General features: G+C 44.0%; 1 protein-coding gene across 1 annotated transcript in view; it reads right to left on the reverse strand.

Moving 5' to 3' along the window:
* Positions 1-14792, reverse strand: part of LOC122561437 (dynein axonemal heavy chain 3-like) — a 466282-nt gene that overhangs the window by 166484 nt on the left and 285006 nt on the right. The window contains exons 29-30 of the mRNA XM_043713180.1: positions 9895-10059; positions 7576-7798 (exon numbers count right to left, since the gene is read on the reverse strand). Coding sequence (XP_043569115.1) covers positions 7576-7798; positions 9895-10059 — 388 coding nt within the window. The remainder of the gene's footprint in view (positions 1-7575; positions 7799-9894; positions 10060-14792) is intronic.

Here is a 14792-nt window from a genome sequence, read left to right on the forward strand (position 1 = left end):
CAGATACCGGAATCCCTCCCTCCTGCACCATCCCTGTAGCCACGCATTTAAGTGTTCTCTTTCCCTATTCCTCGACTCTCTATCACGTGGCACGGGTGACAAACCAGAGACAACAACTCTGTTTGTTCTAACTCCTAGCTTCCAACCTAGCTCCCTGAAAGCCTGTCTAACATCCTCTGCACTCCTCCTACCTATGTCGTTGGTGCCAATGTGGGCCACGACTTCGGGCTGCTCCCCCTCCCCCTCAAGGGCCCGGGAAACACGATCAGAGACATCACGTACCCTTGCACCTGGGAGGCAACATACCAAACGTGAGTCTCTCTCGTTCCCACAAAACCGCCTATCTGTGCCCCGAACTATCGAGTCCCCAATAACTATTGCTCTGCTCTTCTCCACCCTTCCCTTCTGAGCAACGGGGACAGGCTCCGTGTTATTCCTCAGTGTTGTGTCCTTCCCTTCCATGGTTTACTGAGAAAAGCTGTGGCTCTTCACAACTGCTCAACTCCAATATTGCAAGATTACCTGTTTCAGTGAGGGTCAAAGAAGCACCTCATTGTCAGAGTATCAGGACTGAGGAAGCACTGCATTGTCAGAGGATCAGTGTTGAGGGTGCATTGCACTGTTTGGAGGGTCAGTGATGGGGGACGTGCTGCGCTATTACAGGGTCAGTACTGAGGGAGTGCTGCACTTCTATAGGGTCAGTAATGAGGGACATGCTGCACTGTTAAAGGGTCAGTACTGAGGTAGTGCTGCACTTCTGGAGGGTCAGTAATGAAGGATGTGCTGCACTGTTAAAGGGTCAGTATTGAGGTAGTGCTGCACTTCTATAGGATCAGTAATGAGGGACATGCTGCACTGTTAAAGGGTCAGTACTGAGGTAGTGCTGCACTTCTGTAGGGTCAGTGATGAGGAACGTGCTGCACTGTTAGAGAGTCAGTACTGAGGGAGCATTGTGCTGCTAGAGGGTCAGTACTGCTCGGGGGTCAGCTAAGAAACTGAAATTTTGAAAAATTTACAATTCTAGTTCAAATCACTTGCAACTGACCACCTCTAGGTTTAACAAAGGAGGGATTAAAGCTGGAAAAGCTGAATTTCCCAGGGGGATTACTGATAATTTATAGATTTAAGTATTTCATATTGTTGAGAAAAGACACTTCTTATCAAGGCTTTTTGTTTCACATCTATCAGGAAAATTTGTGAGGGTACCAGTGGAAAGGGGAATGGGGAAAATCGGCATTTTTATTGCGTGAGAGGAGGCTGCTGATTGGTTGGAAAATGGGTTCTGTTGTTAGAAGCATTGCCACTAATGATGATTGACAGTTAACTGGCATGCTTCCTTTATATTTTAAACTTAGCATGGTGATTCTGATTGGTCAGCTCTGTTCCTTGAGGAATGAATTAGTTGGTTGTTGAGCAATGACAAGTCAAGCACATTGCTGTGGTTCGAGAGTCACACAGACAAGGTAAGGATGGCAGATACCTTTCCTTAAAGGTCTGCTTTTAGAACAATTACTGATAGGTTCATGATCATAATTGCTGAGATTGTCCTTCAACTCCAGACTTGTTACATGTACTTTTATTCTACCAGCTGCTTTTGTTCCATTTGAAGCCATGCTCCCAGAGCATTAACCTGAGCCTTTCAATTACTAGTTAAGAGTCACTAACACTGCGCCATCATTTCCTCCACATGTAAAATTGAATGATGAAAAGTCAATATTGCTTCCGGGAAGGTACCATTAGATTGCGAATGTAAGTTCTTTATTCAAAAGGATAGGGAGGCAGAAGCAGAAAACGTCAAATCCAAAAAGGCACCAGCACGGTAGGCAGTGTTCAGGCTCATTGGAGCCCGTCTGCTTCAGACTAGAGGCATCGTTTCTCTATGCACTTTTTATATTTGTTCTTTTCTTCTTCCTTTCTTCATCTTCGAGTCTGGAGTGGTGTCGGCCAGGCACATCGCAGCATTGTTGGTGGCATGGACCAGGACTCTTTGGTGGTGGTGGTCGTGGTTGGCCTTGAGCCTAGACTCTGGGTGGTGCCAATGCCTGAAGTGGGGTCTCCAGGCACCGGGAGACCTGGAGCCTGCACTCTTGGTTGTGTTGGTAAGGTGGAGGTGACAGCAGAGTCAGTGGCTCCTGGGGCATTGGTGTTGTAATTACTGTTCCCAGAGCAGGATTCCTTGAGGACTGAAACACCTTCCAGACCCCTCGCAGAAGCCCTAAAGCTGTGTTTGAGACCCCAATTTGAACAGAAAATGAACTCTTACTTAAATAATTTGTATTTAATCTTATTGTATCTCAAAATGGTGCCAGATTGTGGTGACAAAACATTTCCACTGTATCTTCAAGATATATGTGACAATAAATTAATCATTCTTCCATTAATTTAAGCCAGTTAGCTTAACATCTGTCACAGGGAAAATGTTAGAAACTATTATTAAAGATATTAGAGGGCAGAATTGGCACAGTTCCATTGAAGGGAAATAAATATTCACTGAATTTATCGAGTTCTTTGAAGAAGTAACATGCTGTTAGTTAAGGGGAATTTGTGAATGTATTGTATTTGGGTCTTCAGAAGACAACTGATGAAGTATCATATCAAAGGTAACAAACAGTCATGGTCCAGGGTAACATATTGACATGGGTAGAAGATTGGCTGGCAAATTAGAAGCAGGGAAGGGACATAAATTGATTTTTTCTAATGGTAAGGTGTGGCAAATGTTATATCACTGAGAAGAATTTTGGGACTTCACCTTTCCTTATTTTTAACAATGATTTGGGTGAATGGACGGAAGTTATGGAAACTAAATTAGACAATGACATGAAGTTAGGGAGAAGAATAAGTTTTGATGAGGACATAACAAAGCTACAAAGGGACATGGATAGGTTAAGTGAGTGAACAAAGTTGTGGTAAATGGAGAATAACGTGGAAAAATGTGAAATATGAAATTGTCTATTTTGGCAGAAAGGATAGAGGCATATTCTATAAACTGTGAGAGGTTGCAGAGCTCCGAGATGCAGAAAGATCTGGGTGTCAGGATCCCTTCCTGAAGAAGGGCTTATGCCCGAAATGTCGATTCTCCTGCTCCTTGGATGCTGCCTGACCTGCTGCGCTTTTCCAGCAACACATTTTCAGCTCTGATCTCCAGCATCTGCAGTCCTCACTTTCTCCTCCAGTGTACAAAAGACTAGCCTGCAGCAAGTAATTAGGAAAGCGAATAGAATGTTGTTTATTGTCAGGGGAATTGAATATGAAAGTTATACCTTAGTTGTACAGGGCACTAGTGAGACCACAGGAGGGTTGATCAGTATGTCTGTTGATGATATGAAAATTCGTGAGGTGGTAAATAGTGAGGAGGTACAGGCTTGGAGGATATATCAGAGAATAAAGATTGCTTGGTCAGATGGGCTGATCAGTGGAAAATTGAATTCAATGTGGATCAATGTGAGGTGTTGCATGTATGCAGGGACAAACAAGGCAAGGAATGCATGGTGAACGGTAGGACCTAGGAACACCGAGGATCAGAGGGACCTTGATATGCATGTTCACCAATTCCTTAGGGTAGTGTGACAGGTACCCCAAACTTAACCCAGTGGTTAAGAAGGCATATAGGATACATGCCTTTGTTAATTGAGTCATAGAGTTTAAGAGCAGGGAATTTATCCTGGAACTGTATAAAATGTTAGTTAGGCCATAGTTAGAGTGCTGTGTGCAGTTCTAGAATCCACATTATAGGAGGGACATGACAGCACCAGGTGCAGAGGAGATTTACCAGGATATTGCCTGGGCTGGAGAGTTTCACATATGAATAGAGATTGGACAGACTGGGATTGTTTTCCTCAGAGCAGAAGATATCAACAGGGGACATGATGAAGCTGTATAAAATTATGAGGGGCATAGATAGGGTACACAGGAAGAAATGTTTCCCCTAAGGATCCATAACCATATTTAAGGTACGGGCAGGAGGTTTGGTGAAGAAATACTTTTTCGCCCAGAGGTGTTGGGAATCTGGAATTCACTGTCTGTCAGAGTGGTAGAGGCAGAAATGCTCAGTATATTTAAGAAGTATTTACATGTGCACTTGTGATACCAAGGCATTACAAGGCTATGTGCCACGTGCTGGCGAATGGGGTTAGAGAAGTGGTTGTTTTTGACTGGTGCAAATTTGAAAAGGTCTTTGCTGGTGAAGGTCTCTTTGATTCTGTGACACATCTGCAGTACTGTGTACAGTGTATTTATTGCCGATGTAAATATGCTGGTAACAGTTCAGAGAAGGTTTAACAGATGAATACCTGGAATTATGAGGAAAAACTAGGCAGGCTGGTCTTGTATCTGTTGGAGATTAAGAAAGTGATGTGATTGAAATGAACTATGTAAGATCCTGAGGGATCTTGACCAGTGGATGTAGAAGGAATGTTGCCCCCGATGGGAATCGAGAACTAGGTGTCACTGTTTAAAATATGCAGCAACCCATTTAAGACAGAATTAAGGAGACTTTTATCTCTCAGACAGTTGTGGAACTCTCTTCCTCAAAAGGTGGTGGAGCAGGGTCTGTGACTGTTTTTAACGGGGCAGGTGGATGGATTCTGGATAAGCAAATGAGTGCAATGTTAAAGGGGATACGCAAGAATTGATTAGGACTTGCTGTTCCAATCAGAGCAGCCATGAATTTACTAAATGTAGGACAAGCTGGAGGGACTGAATGGTTTATACCTGTTCCCACTATGTATATTTGAATAGCTTTGTTCAGAACAAGTTGTTATTGTTTCATAAAAAGTCACAATATAAACTTGAGAAATTTTCAAGCTCATGTAATAAAATGGACAGGAACACAATCTACAGTGCGGAAGCAGACCATTCAGCCCATCAACACTATGACCCTCCCCCTACCAAATAAGCCTGCACTTTCCATGACTAACCCCCCTAGCTTACACATCCCTGGACACAATGGGCAATTTAGCACAGCCAATCCACCCTAACCTGCACACTTTTGTAACTGTGGGAGGAAACCCATGCAGACTCAGGAAGAATGTACAAACTTTACACAGATGTAAAGCTTGAGGCTGGAATTGAACCTGGGTCCCTTGCATTGTGATGCAGCAGTGTTAACCACTGAGCTACTGTGGCACCCTTGACACAATACATGGACACAAAATTGGCTGAATAATGGGAATTAGAGAGCTGCGGTGATTGTATTTTTTTGGACTGGAGAAAGGTTCGTAATAGAGTTCTCCATAAGTTAGTGTTATGAACCTTGTTCCCCCGATACATATTAATGACCTCAACCTTAGTGTGCATGCCAAAATTTCAAAGCATGGAGACTACACGAAACTTGAAAGCATTGTCAGCTGTGAGGAGGATAATGCAAACTTTGAAAGGACAAAGGAGGTGGGAATGAATAGACAAGCAGCTGATTAAATTTAATGCAGAGAAGTGTGCAGTGATTCATTTTGCTAGGAAGAATATGAAGAAGCAATACATAATAAAGGGTTCAATTTTAAAGAGGGTGCAGTAACAAAGAGACCTAGCATTATCAGTGCATTAATTATTGAATGTGGTGGGACAGATTGAGAGTGTGGTTAAGAATATATACTGAGGATTAGGGGAGATTTGACAGAAACTCATAATTATAAGGGAGCATGACAGAATAAAAAAGGGAGAAACTATTCCCAGTGGTGGAAGGATCAAGAATCAGAGAATACAGATTGAAGGAAAAAGAAGCAATTGTAACACAAGGAGAAATCTGCTTACACTGTTTGAGATTGGGTATGCTTTCCACCTGAGAGTGGAAGGGGAGGCAGCTCTAGTGGAGCCATTTTCTCAAGGGGATTGGATCACTACCCAAAAAGGAAGAATGTACAGCGCTCCAGGTGGGGAATAAACACCAGGTGACTTCCTTCAGTGGGCTAGCACTGAGGTTGATGGTCTGAATGTCCTCCTTCGATGATTCTCTCCAGTGCAGCAATTAGCAGGCCAAATCCAGAAAAGGTTTACGAACCAGCATTCAAAGCTTTACCAGTATCCTAGTTCACAGTGTTCGACACTCCACAATGCCTTACACCTGCTGGACAGAGGAGGCGCTAGCTGGAAACGGTCGGTGGGTACATTGATAGTCTGGGATATTAAGCAAGTGCCCAGTTAGGTAACACAACTCTTCCCAGAGAAACCCTCACAGGGATAGCTGATGGATGCTGAAATTATTCTTCATTGTAAAGGTCAGCAAATCCTGGAGTGCTTAGAAGATGGCTTATCCCAGTCCCTAATTCTGACATCCACTACCAAGAAAGCTGCAGGAGAATGGATACCTTTCCTGTCCTGACATATTCCCTGGAAAATATCACTATTGATAAAGCCCCATCATTAAGATATGTCTGTAGGACATTTGGATTTTAAACATTTGTGAAAGATGTAACTACGTTGGTAATGCTTTTTTTCTGTCATTTTTTTTTGCCTTTAATTCCTGTCATTGACTACTGGCGAAAATCTACCTGGTATGACATTTTCTCTTCAAATCTATTCACCCTGGTAAACAGTTCAAGCAATCTAAAGCTTAATATCTTACCATTTGTCCACAAGGCATTTTCACTCTCTGCAGTGTCCTCAACAAAGCCACTTGCGACGTGGATGATTTCTGATAACTAAATTTTAGATGCAAGGACTATCTAAAAAAGTGGACTTAGAGGAGCATGGAGATTGCAGCTGCTCCTGAGTCTTGAGAGACTTTCTTGCATCATCCTTTTTTTTATTGTGTGTAGTTTTGTTTGCCCTGTTATAGGAAGGGTATTATTAGACTGGTTCCGAAAAGGATGTTACAAGGAATACAGGGTTTGTGATATAAAAATAGACTGGAAAGACTGTGACTATTTTCACTGGAGCTTAGGAGGCTGAGAGGTGACCTTTATTGAGGTTTATAGAATCATGAGGGATGTACATAGGGTAGGGGATTCAAAACCAGGGGGGTATATCTTTAAGGTGAGAGGAGAAAGATTTAAAAAAGATATGAGGGGTAACTTTTTTACACAGAGAGTGGTTCATATGTGGAATGAACTGCCAGAAAAAGTGGTAGGTGTGGACACAGTTACAACATTTTTAAGACATTTGGATAAGTTCACGAATGGGCAAAGTTAAAAATCACACAACACCAGATTATAGTCCAACAGGTTTCATTGGAAGCACTAGCTTTTGGAGCGCTCCTTCATCAGGTGCTTGTCATCAGGTTGACAACCACCCGATAAAGGAGCAGCGCTCCAAAAGCTGGTGCTTCCAATGAAACCTGTTGGACTACAACCTGGTGTTGTGTGATTTTTAACTTTGTACAACCCAATCCAACACCGGCATCTCCATATCATGAATAGGCAAGGTTTGGAGGGATATGGACCAGGAGCAGGGAATGGTTTAATTTGGGAACATGATCGGAGTGGACGGGTTGAACTGATGAGTCTGTTTCCATGCTGTAGGATCCTATGGCTATGATTCTTCTTGTGAGATGAATTCCAGAATGATTTGTTTGTATAATGACTGAGCTGGTTGGAAATGAGCTCATTTCTATGTACACCTTCACCTGTGGGTTGGACTCACCATCACTCCACTCGTGAGACACTGGATCAAAGCTGCCGTACAATTGGCTCATGCTGATGGCTTTTGGATTGATGATGACATACTGCACTCTATGTTCATCCATCAGGCCCCTCTCTTCCAGCAGCTCCAGCACACCAGCCAGTACCTTCAGGGCACAAGTCTTACCCCCCAGGGGGCTCCCAACCAGCATGAAGCCATGACGCACCAACATCATTTCATAAATCTGAGGACATAAACAATTAAAGCTGTTAATTTCCATCCAACCTGAAGGAGACAAGCTACTTGATAAAGAAATTGTCACAGTGAAAACTATTCCTTCCTGCACTTTGGGGTTTTGCTAGAGACTTACAAAGCCAGCAATGAGAGCATAACTCCATACCAGGAGAATAAAATAGAAACGTTACAAGTCGAGTGAATTTTTCCAGTAAGAAGGTTGGAAACGAATGTGAAGAGGAGAGTAAGATCGGCTAGGAGAGAGTATGACAATAGAATGGCAGTCAATGTTAAAGGGAACCCCAAGCATCTTCCATTGGCAGGGAAATAGTAAACAGCGCAGTGGGAGCCTCTGCACAAGGTGAGAATAATGACTGAGAACATTTTTTCTTTAATGGAAACAAAAACAGAAATTGCTGGAAAAACTTGGCACATCTGGTAGTATCTATGGAGAGAGAATCAAGGTAAACATTTCAATGACCCTTCTTCAGAACTTTGTCCTTTGTTTGATATGTCGTTCTTTTATTTTTTTCATGGAATGTTGGTGTCACTGGGCCAGCATTTGTTATTCTTGAACAGAATAACTTCCTGAGCCATTTAAGTGTCAATTTCACTAGGTTAGTAATCCTGCACCCCAGGCAATTTTCTGGGAACATGATTTCAAATCCCACCAGTGGCAGGTGGTGAAATTTGAATTCAAGAAGAAATGAAATGCATAACTAAAATCAAAATGATCTCACAGAGACAGTAATCATTGTTGGGGGAAAATCCATTTGATTCACTTCAGGGAAGGAAATCTGCCATCCTTACCTGGTCTGGTCTACATGTAACTTCAGCCCCACAACAATGTGTTCAACATTTAACTGACCTCTGGCCAATAAGGGATGAACAATAAATGTTAGTCTAGCCAGTGACACCCACATCCTATGAATGAATAAGACGATTCAGAATCGGCCATAATTCTGTGGGTCAGGGATCATGTGTAGAGGAGACTAAATGAGGCCAGCAGATTGCCTTCCCTTATGAACTAGGTGGGTTTTGACAGCAATTGCAGTTATCATGATCAACATTATATAGATGAGGTGTATATTATCAATCCTGTAACTTTGGCATTTTCCCCTTAGTATGAATAGTTACTAATGAAGAAGATATTGACAAAATATCTGCAGAAAGTGAGTTGGTGGATGGGGCTGAGAATTGATAGACACAAGGCCTTAGTGTCACCTTTTCAGGATGCATCACAGTTCGCTCAAGGAAATGGTGGTGGAGAGAGTGGAAGGGTTTGTGAAAATCTTCCAGTCTTCCCTCAATATGGGGGAGATGTCAAAGAATTGGAAAGTGCTACACATGATTCAACAGACAGATATATGGACATTCTGAGTGAGGCCATCAAGATCAACATCAAGTTTTAGAATCAATGATTAGAGAGGACACTATAGGCCCACAGAGAGTTTGGGGTTAATTCAGGATTTGTAAAAGGCACAATTGTGCTTAACAAGTGTAATTAAGTATTTTGGTGATCTAACAGAGAAGGTTAATGGAGCATGGTGGATGTTGTCTATATGAATTTTAAGGAAGTGTTTGACAATGTACTGTATAAAAGGCTGGTTCACAAAATCGAGGCTCATGGCATAGAAAGGTTAGTGTCTTACTGGATAAAGTCAACTTAAGGGCAGAAAACAGCGGAATGTGGTAAGTGGGTACTTTCAGCCGTGGGATGATAGACAGTGGTGTTCCTCAAGGATTGGTGTTCCTCAAGAGTCAGTGTTAGGATCACTGCTCTTATGAGATACAAGTCCTTTTTTTAATATATCATGTGTTGAATAAAGTTGGGGTTCATCTGAGGAGTTGGAGTGGGTGCCTGGGCTATACCATGATCAAGTAGATTGTTCTGCTAAATAGAGCAAAGATCACCTCACAGACCTCTTTAGATGGGAGGCAGTGACAAAATATCCACCCTTCACCCCTTAGATTGGAAATCAAAGCTCTGGCCCAAATGTTGGAATTTAACCCATACCCTCTTCCTCTCCCCAGCCCCAGTAAAACTGGGGATCTTATTCATTCCCAGTCTGGAGACAACACTTTCAATGGCATCCTGTTCATTACCTGAATGATTTTTTCAATGAACCAGGGTGAAGGCTGAAGATTAAATCCTTTAATGGTCTCTTGGATAGTAATCTCCAGGTTGCCATGGTGACGAGTTGGCAAAACGACCCCCGGGAAGAGATCAGAAATTATGCTGTCAAAAAGTGGGATGTCGTGGGAGAGGAACTGAAAATTGGAAATAAAAACAACTTAGAAATTAACAGGACTAGGAGCTGATGAAACTTTATAAAATCTTCCTCTAAAAACACACATGAAGTCAGCCCAACAGGAATTGCTGGAAAAATTCAGCAGGTCTGGCAGCATCATGTGGAGAGAAAGCAGAGTTAACATTTTTTTTGTGGAATGACCCTTCTTCAGAACTGATGGTAGCTAGGAAACATTGGTATAAATGCTGAAGTAGGTGTGGGGGGAGAAGGGGAAGGACTAAGTGATCAGTGGAGACAGAACCCAGAAAGAGAAAAATATTTGGACAGACAAAGCAGTGGTTAATGGTCAGCCTGGGAGAATGAATAGTGGCTAGTGGGGACTATAATAGCTGACAATGTGTGTGTGTGTGGTAGCCCACAAACAGGGTTTCTCAATTGAGAGCTCCTCACTGCTGTGATTTACAGGCTGCCTTGTCAGCCTTCCACACAAACTGTTTCTTGCTTCCCTCCTCACTATGTTGTGTCCGCAAAAATGGCCCTGAGATTCCAGTTGCCTACCACTTCAACACACCACCGTATTTCTTGGCCAACTACCTCTGCCTCAGGCTTGCTGCAGTGCTCCAGTGAAGCTCAGTGTAAGCCGGAAGAACAGCACCTCATTTTCTGCTTGGGAAGTCTACAGCTTTCTGGACTCAATATTGAGTTCAACAATTTTAGGGCCTGAACATCTTCTCTCAAGTCCTTCCCCCGACCCCCACACCCTAGGTCTTGTTAGTCATTAATGGTCACCATTTGGGCGGCATGGTGACTCAGTGGTTAGCACTGCTGCCTCACAGCACCAGGGTCCCAGGTTTGATCCCAGCCTCGGGCGACTGTCTGTGTAGTGTTTGCACATTCTCCCCAGTGTCTGCGTGGGTTTCCTCCGGGTGCTCCGGTTTCCATCCACAGTCTAAGGATGTGCAGGTCAGGTGAATTGGCCACGCTAAATTGCCCATAGTGCTAGGTGCATTAGTCAGAGGGAAATGGGTCTGGGTGGGTTACTCTTTGGAGGGTTGGTGTGGACTGGTTGGGCTGAAGGGCCTGTTTCCACACTGTAGGGAATCAAATCTATTAGCAGCTATTCATTCTCCCAGGCTGGTCTTTGTCCAGTCCTTGTCTACCCAACTGTTTCTCTCTCTCTGGGCTCCTTTTCCATCTATTGTTTACTCCTTCACCCTCTCCCACCACTTCTCTAACATAAATACCAACCTTTTCCCAAACGTTAACTCTGCTTTTTCTCCACAGATGCTGCGTGACCTGCTGAGTTTTCCCAACAATTTCTGATATTATTTATGATTTCCAGTAGCTGCAATTCTTCGGGTTGTTTTTGTTTAGTGCAGAATATGTGGAGCTTGGTGCTGAGAGGATAGAACAAAGAACAAAGAAAATTACAGCAAAAGGACAGGCCCTTCGGCCCTCCAAGCCTGCGCCAGTCCAGATCCTTTATCTAAACCTGTCACCTATTTTCTAAGGTTCTGTATCCTTCTGCTCTCTGCCCATTCATGTATCTGTCTAGATACATCTTAAATGAAGCTATGGCTCCCACCCCTACCACCTGCGTTGGCAATGCATTCCAGGCAACCACCACCCTCTGCTTAAAGACCTTTCCACGCATATCTCCCCTAAACATTTTCCCTCTCACCTTGAACTCATGACCCCTAGTAATTGAGTACCCCACTCTGCAGAAGAAGCATTGTCCACCCTGTCTACACCTCTCGTGATTTTGTGAACTTTAATCAGGTCCCCCCTCAACCTCTGTCTTGCTAATGAAAACAATCATAATCTACTCAACCTCTCTTCATAGCTAGTGCCCTCCATACCAGGCAACTTCCTGGTGAACTTCCTCTGCACCCTCTCCAAAGCATCCACGTCCTTTTGGTAATGTGGTGATCAGAACTGTATGCAGTATTCCAAATGTGGCCAAACCAAAGTCCTACACAACTCTACCATGACCTGCCAACTCTTGTACTCAGCGCCTAATCCGATGAAGGAAAGCATGCTGCATGCCTTCCTTGACCTGCATTGCCACCTTCAGGGTACAATGGACCTGAACACCCAGCTCTCTCAGTACACCAATTTTCCCCAGGGCATTTCCATTTAGTTCGCTCTTGAATTGGATCTTCCAAAATGCATCACCTCGCATTTGCCCGGATTGAACTCCATCTGTCATTTCTCTGTCCAACTCTCCAAACTATCCACATTCTGCTGCATTCTCTGACAATCCCCTTCACTGTCTGCTACTCTACCAATCTTAGTGTCATCTGCAAACTTGATAATCAGACCAACTATACCTTCCTCCAAATCATTTATGTACATCACAAACAACAGTGGTCTCAAAACGGATCCCTATGGAATGCCACTGGTCACAGGTCCCCATTTTGAGAACTTCCCTTCCACTACTCCTCTCTGTCTCCTGCTGCCCAGCCAGTTCTCTATCCATCTAGGTGAATTGGCCATGCTAGATTGCCCATAGTGTTAGGTGCATTAGTTGGGGTAAATGCAGGGGAATCGGTCTGGGTGGGTTGCTCTTCGGAGGGTCGGTGTGGACTTGTTGGGCTGAAGGGCCTGCTTCCACGCTGTAGGGAACCTAACGTAATCTGTAGGGAATCTAATCTAGCTAGTACATGCTGAACCCCATGCGACTTCACCTTCTCCATCAGCCTACCATGGGGAACCTCATCAAACGTCTTACTGAAGTCCCTATATATGACATCTACAGCCCTTCCCTCATCAATCAACTTTGTCACTCCCTTAAAGAATTCCATTAGATTTGTAAGACATGACCTTCCCTGGACGAAACCATGTCACCCTAGCACTGATAAGCTCATTTTCTTCCAAGTGGGAATAGATTCTATTCCTCAGTATCTTCTCCAGCAGATTCCCTAACACTGATGTCAGGCTCACAGGTCTATAATTTCCTGAATTATCTCTGCTACCCTTCTAAAGAATTCCATTAGATTTGTAAGACATGACCTTCCCTGGACGAAACCATGTCACCCTAGCACTGATAAGCTCATTTTCTTCCAAGTGGGAATAGATCCTATTCCTCAGTATCTTCTCCAGCAGATTCCCTAACACTGATGTCAGGCTCACCGGTCTATAATTTCCTGAATTATCCCTGCTACCCTTCTTAAACAAGGGGACAACATGAGCAATTCTCCAGTCCTCTGGGACATTACCCGTGTTCAAGGATGCTGCAAAGATATCTGTTAAAGCCCCAGCTAGTTCCTCTCTCCCTCCCCTCAGTAATCTGGGGTAGAAACAAAGTTACTGAATTGGAAATTGTCATTCCTAGTACACTGTACTCCTTGTGTGTAGTAACTCCCAGACAGTTTCGGAATAACTAAGGGAGTGCTGCACTGTCAGTGGTACTGTCTTCCTGCTGCAACATTAAGTCAGTTATCCTCCAGGGTGGATGCTAAATCATTCAAAATTGCTATTGGAGAATTCTCTCTACTGTCCTGATCCTTTAACCAATGGCCATGAAAGCAGATGTTCAGAATGGATCATAGAATCTCTAAAGTTTGGAAAAGGCAATTTGGCCCACCAAGTTCACATCACCCCTCCAAAGAGTATCCCACCCAGATCCATTCCCCTACCCTATTATTCTACATTTCCCGTGACTAATGTGCGTAACCTACACATCCTTGAACATTATGGGCAAGTTAGCATGGCCAATTTACCTAATCCATATACCTTTGGACTGTGGGAAGAAACCAGAGCATCCAGAGGAAACTTAGGAAGACAGGGGGAGAATGTGTAAACTTCACACAGAGAGTCGCCCAAGGCTGGAATTGAACCTGGGTCCATGGTGTTATGAGGCAGCAGTGCTAACCACTGAGTCACTATTTTTGGGATCTTGCTATGCACAAATTTACTGCTGTTTTTCCTACAATAAACCAGTGACCACTATGGGGTGCACTGTAGTTCAGTGGTTACCATTGCTGCCTCACAGTGCCAGGGACCCCCCCGTGTTTGGTTTCACCCTCAGGTAACAGTTTGTCCGGAAGCCCACCGCAAACCTTAGCCACCTCGATTGCTCACGAGGTGTCAGGGCTGAGCAACTTATTTGCTCTCTGCTCCCTCAGCCAGCACAAACCACACTTGCTGAGGAACCTGTTCCTGAGCAGTGGCTCCCAGACAAAAGCCACCACTCCCAGAGGGGGAAAGCCAACCATGTCCTGGAATATGATCAGCTCCAGGTAAAAGACAGATAATTTCTGGAAGGAGACCAGAGGGTAGGGCAATTCCATGAACACGAACTGTGCGTCGTAATGCAGGCCACGTACCTGATGGAAATAATATATCTAGGAGAAAGTGAGGACTGCAGATGCTGTAGATCAGAGCTGAAAATGTGTTGCTGGAAAAGCGCAGCAGGTCAGGCAGCATCCAAGGAGCAGGAGAATCGACGTTTTGGGCATGAGCCCTTCTTCAGGAATGAGGAAAGCAGGCTAAGATAAAAGGTCGGGAGGAGGGACTTGGGGAAGGGGGTTGGGAATGCGATAGGTGGAAGGAGGTTAAGGTGAGGGTGATAAGGTGAGGGTGATGTGGGGGCGGAGAGGTCGAGAAGAAGATTGCATGTCAAGAAGGTGGTGCTGAATTCGAGGGTTGGGACTGAGGCCCACCTTGTCTCATTCCTGAAGAAGGGCTCATGCCCAAAACGTCGATTCTCCTGCTCCTTGGATGCTGCCTGACCTGCTGCGCTTTTCCAGC

This window comes from Chiloscyllium plagiosum, chromosome 23 (genome assembly GCF_004010195.1).
Source record: "Chiloscyllium plagiosum isolate BGI_BamShark_2017 chromosome 23, ASM401019v2, whole genome shotgun sequence".
NCBI lineage: Eukaryota > Metazoa > Chordata > Chondrichthyes > Orectolobiformes > Hemiscylliidae > Chiloscyllium > Chiloscyllium plagiosum.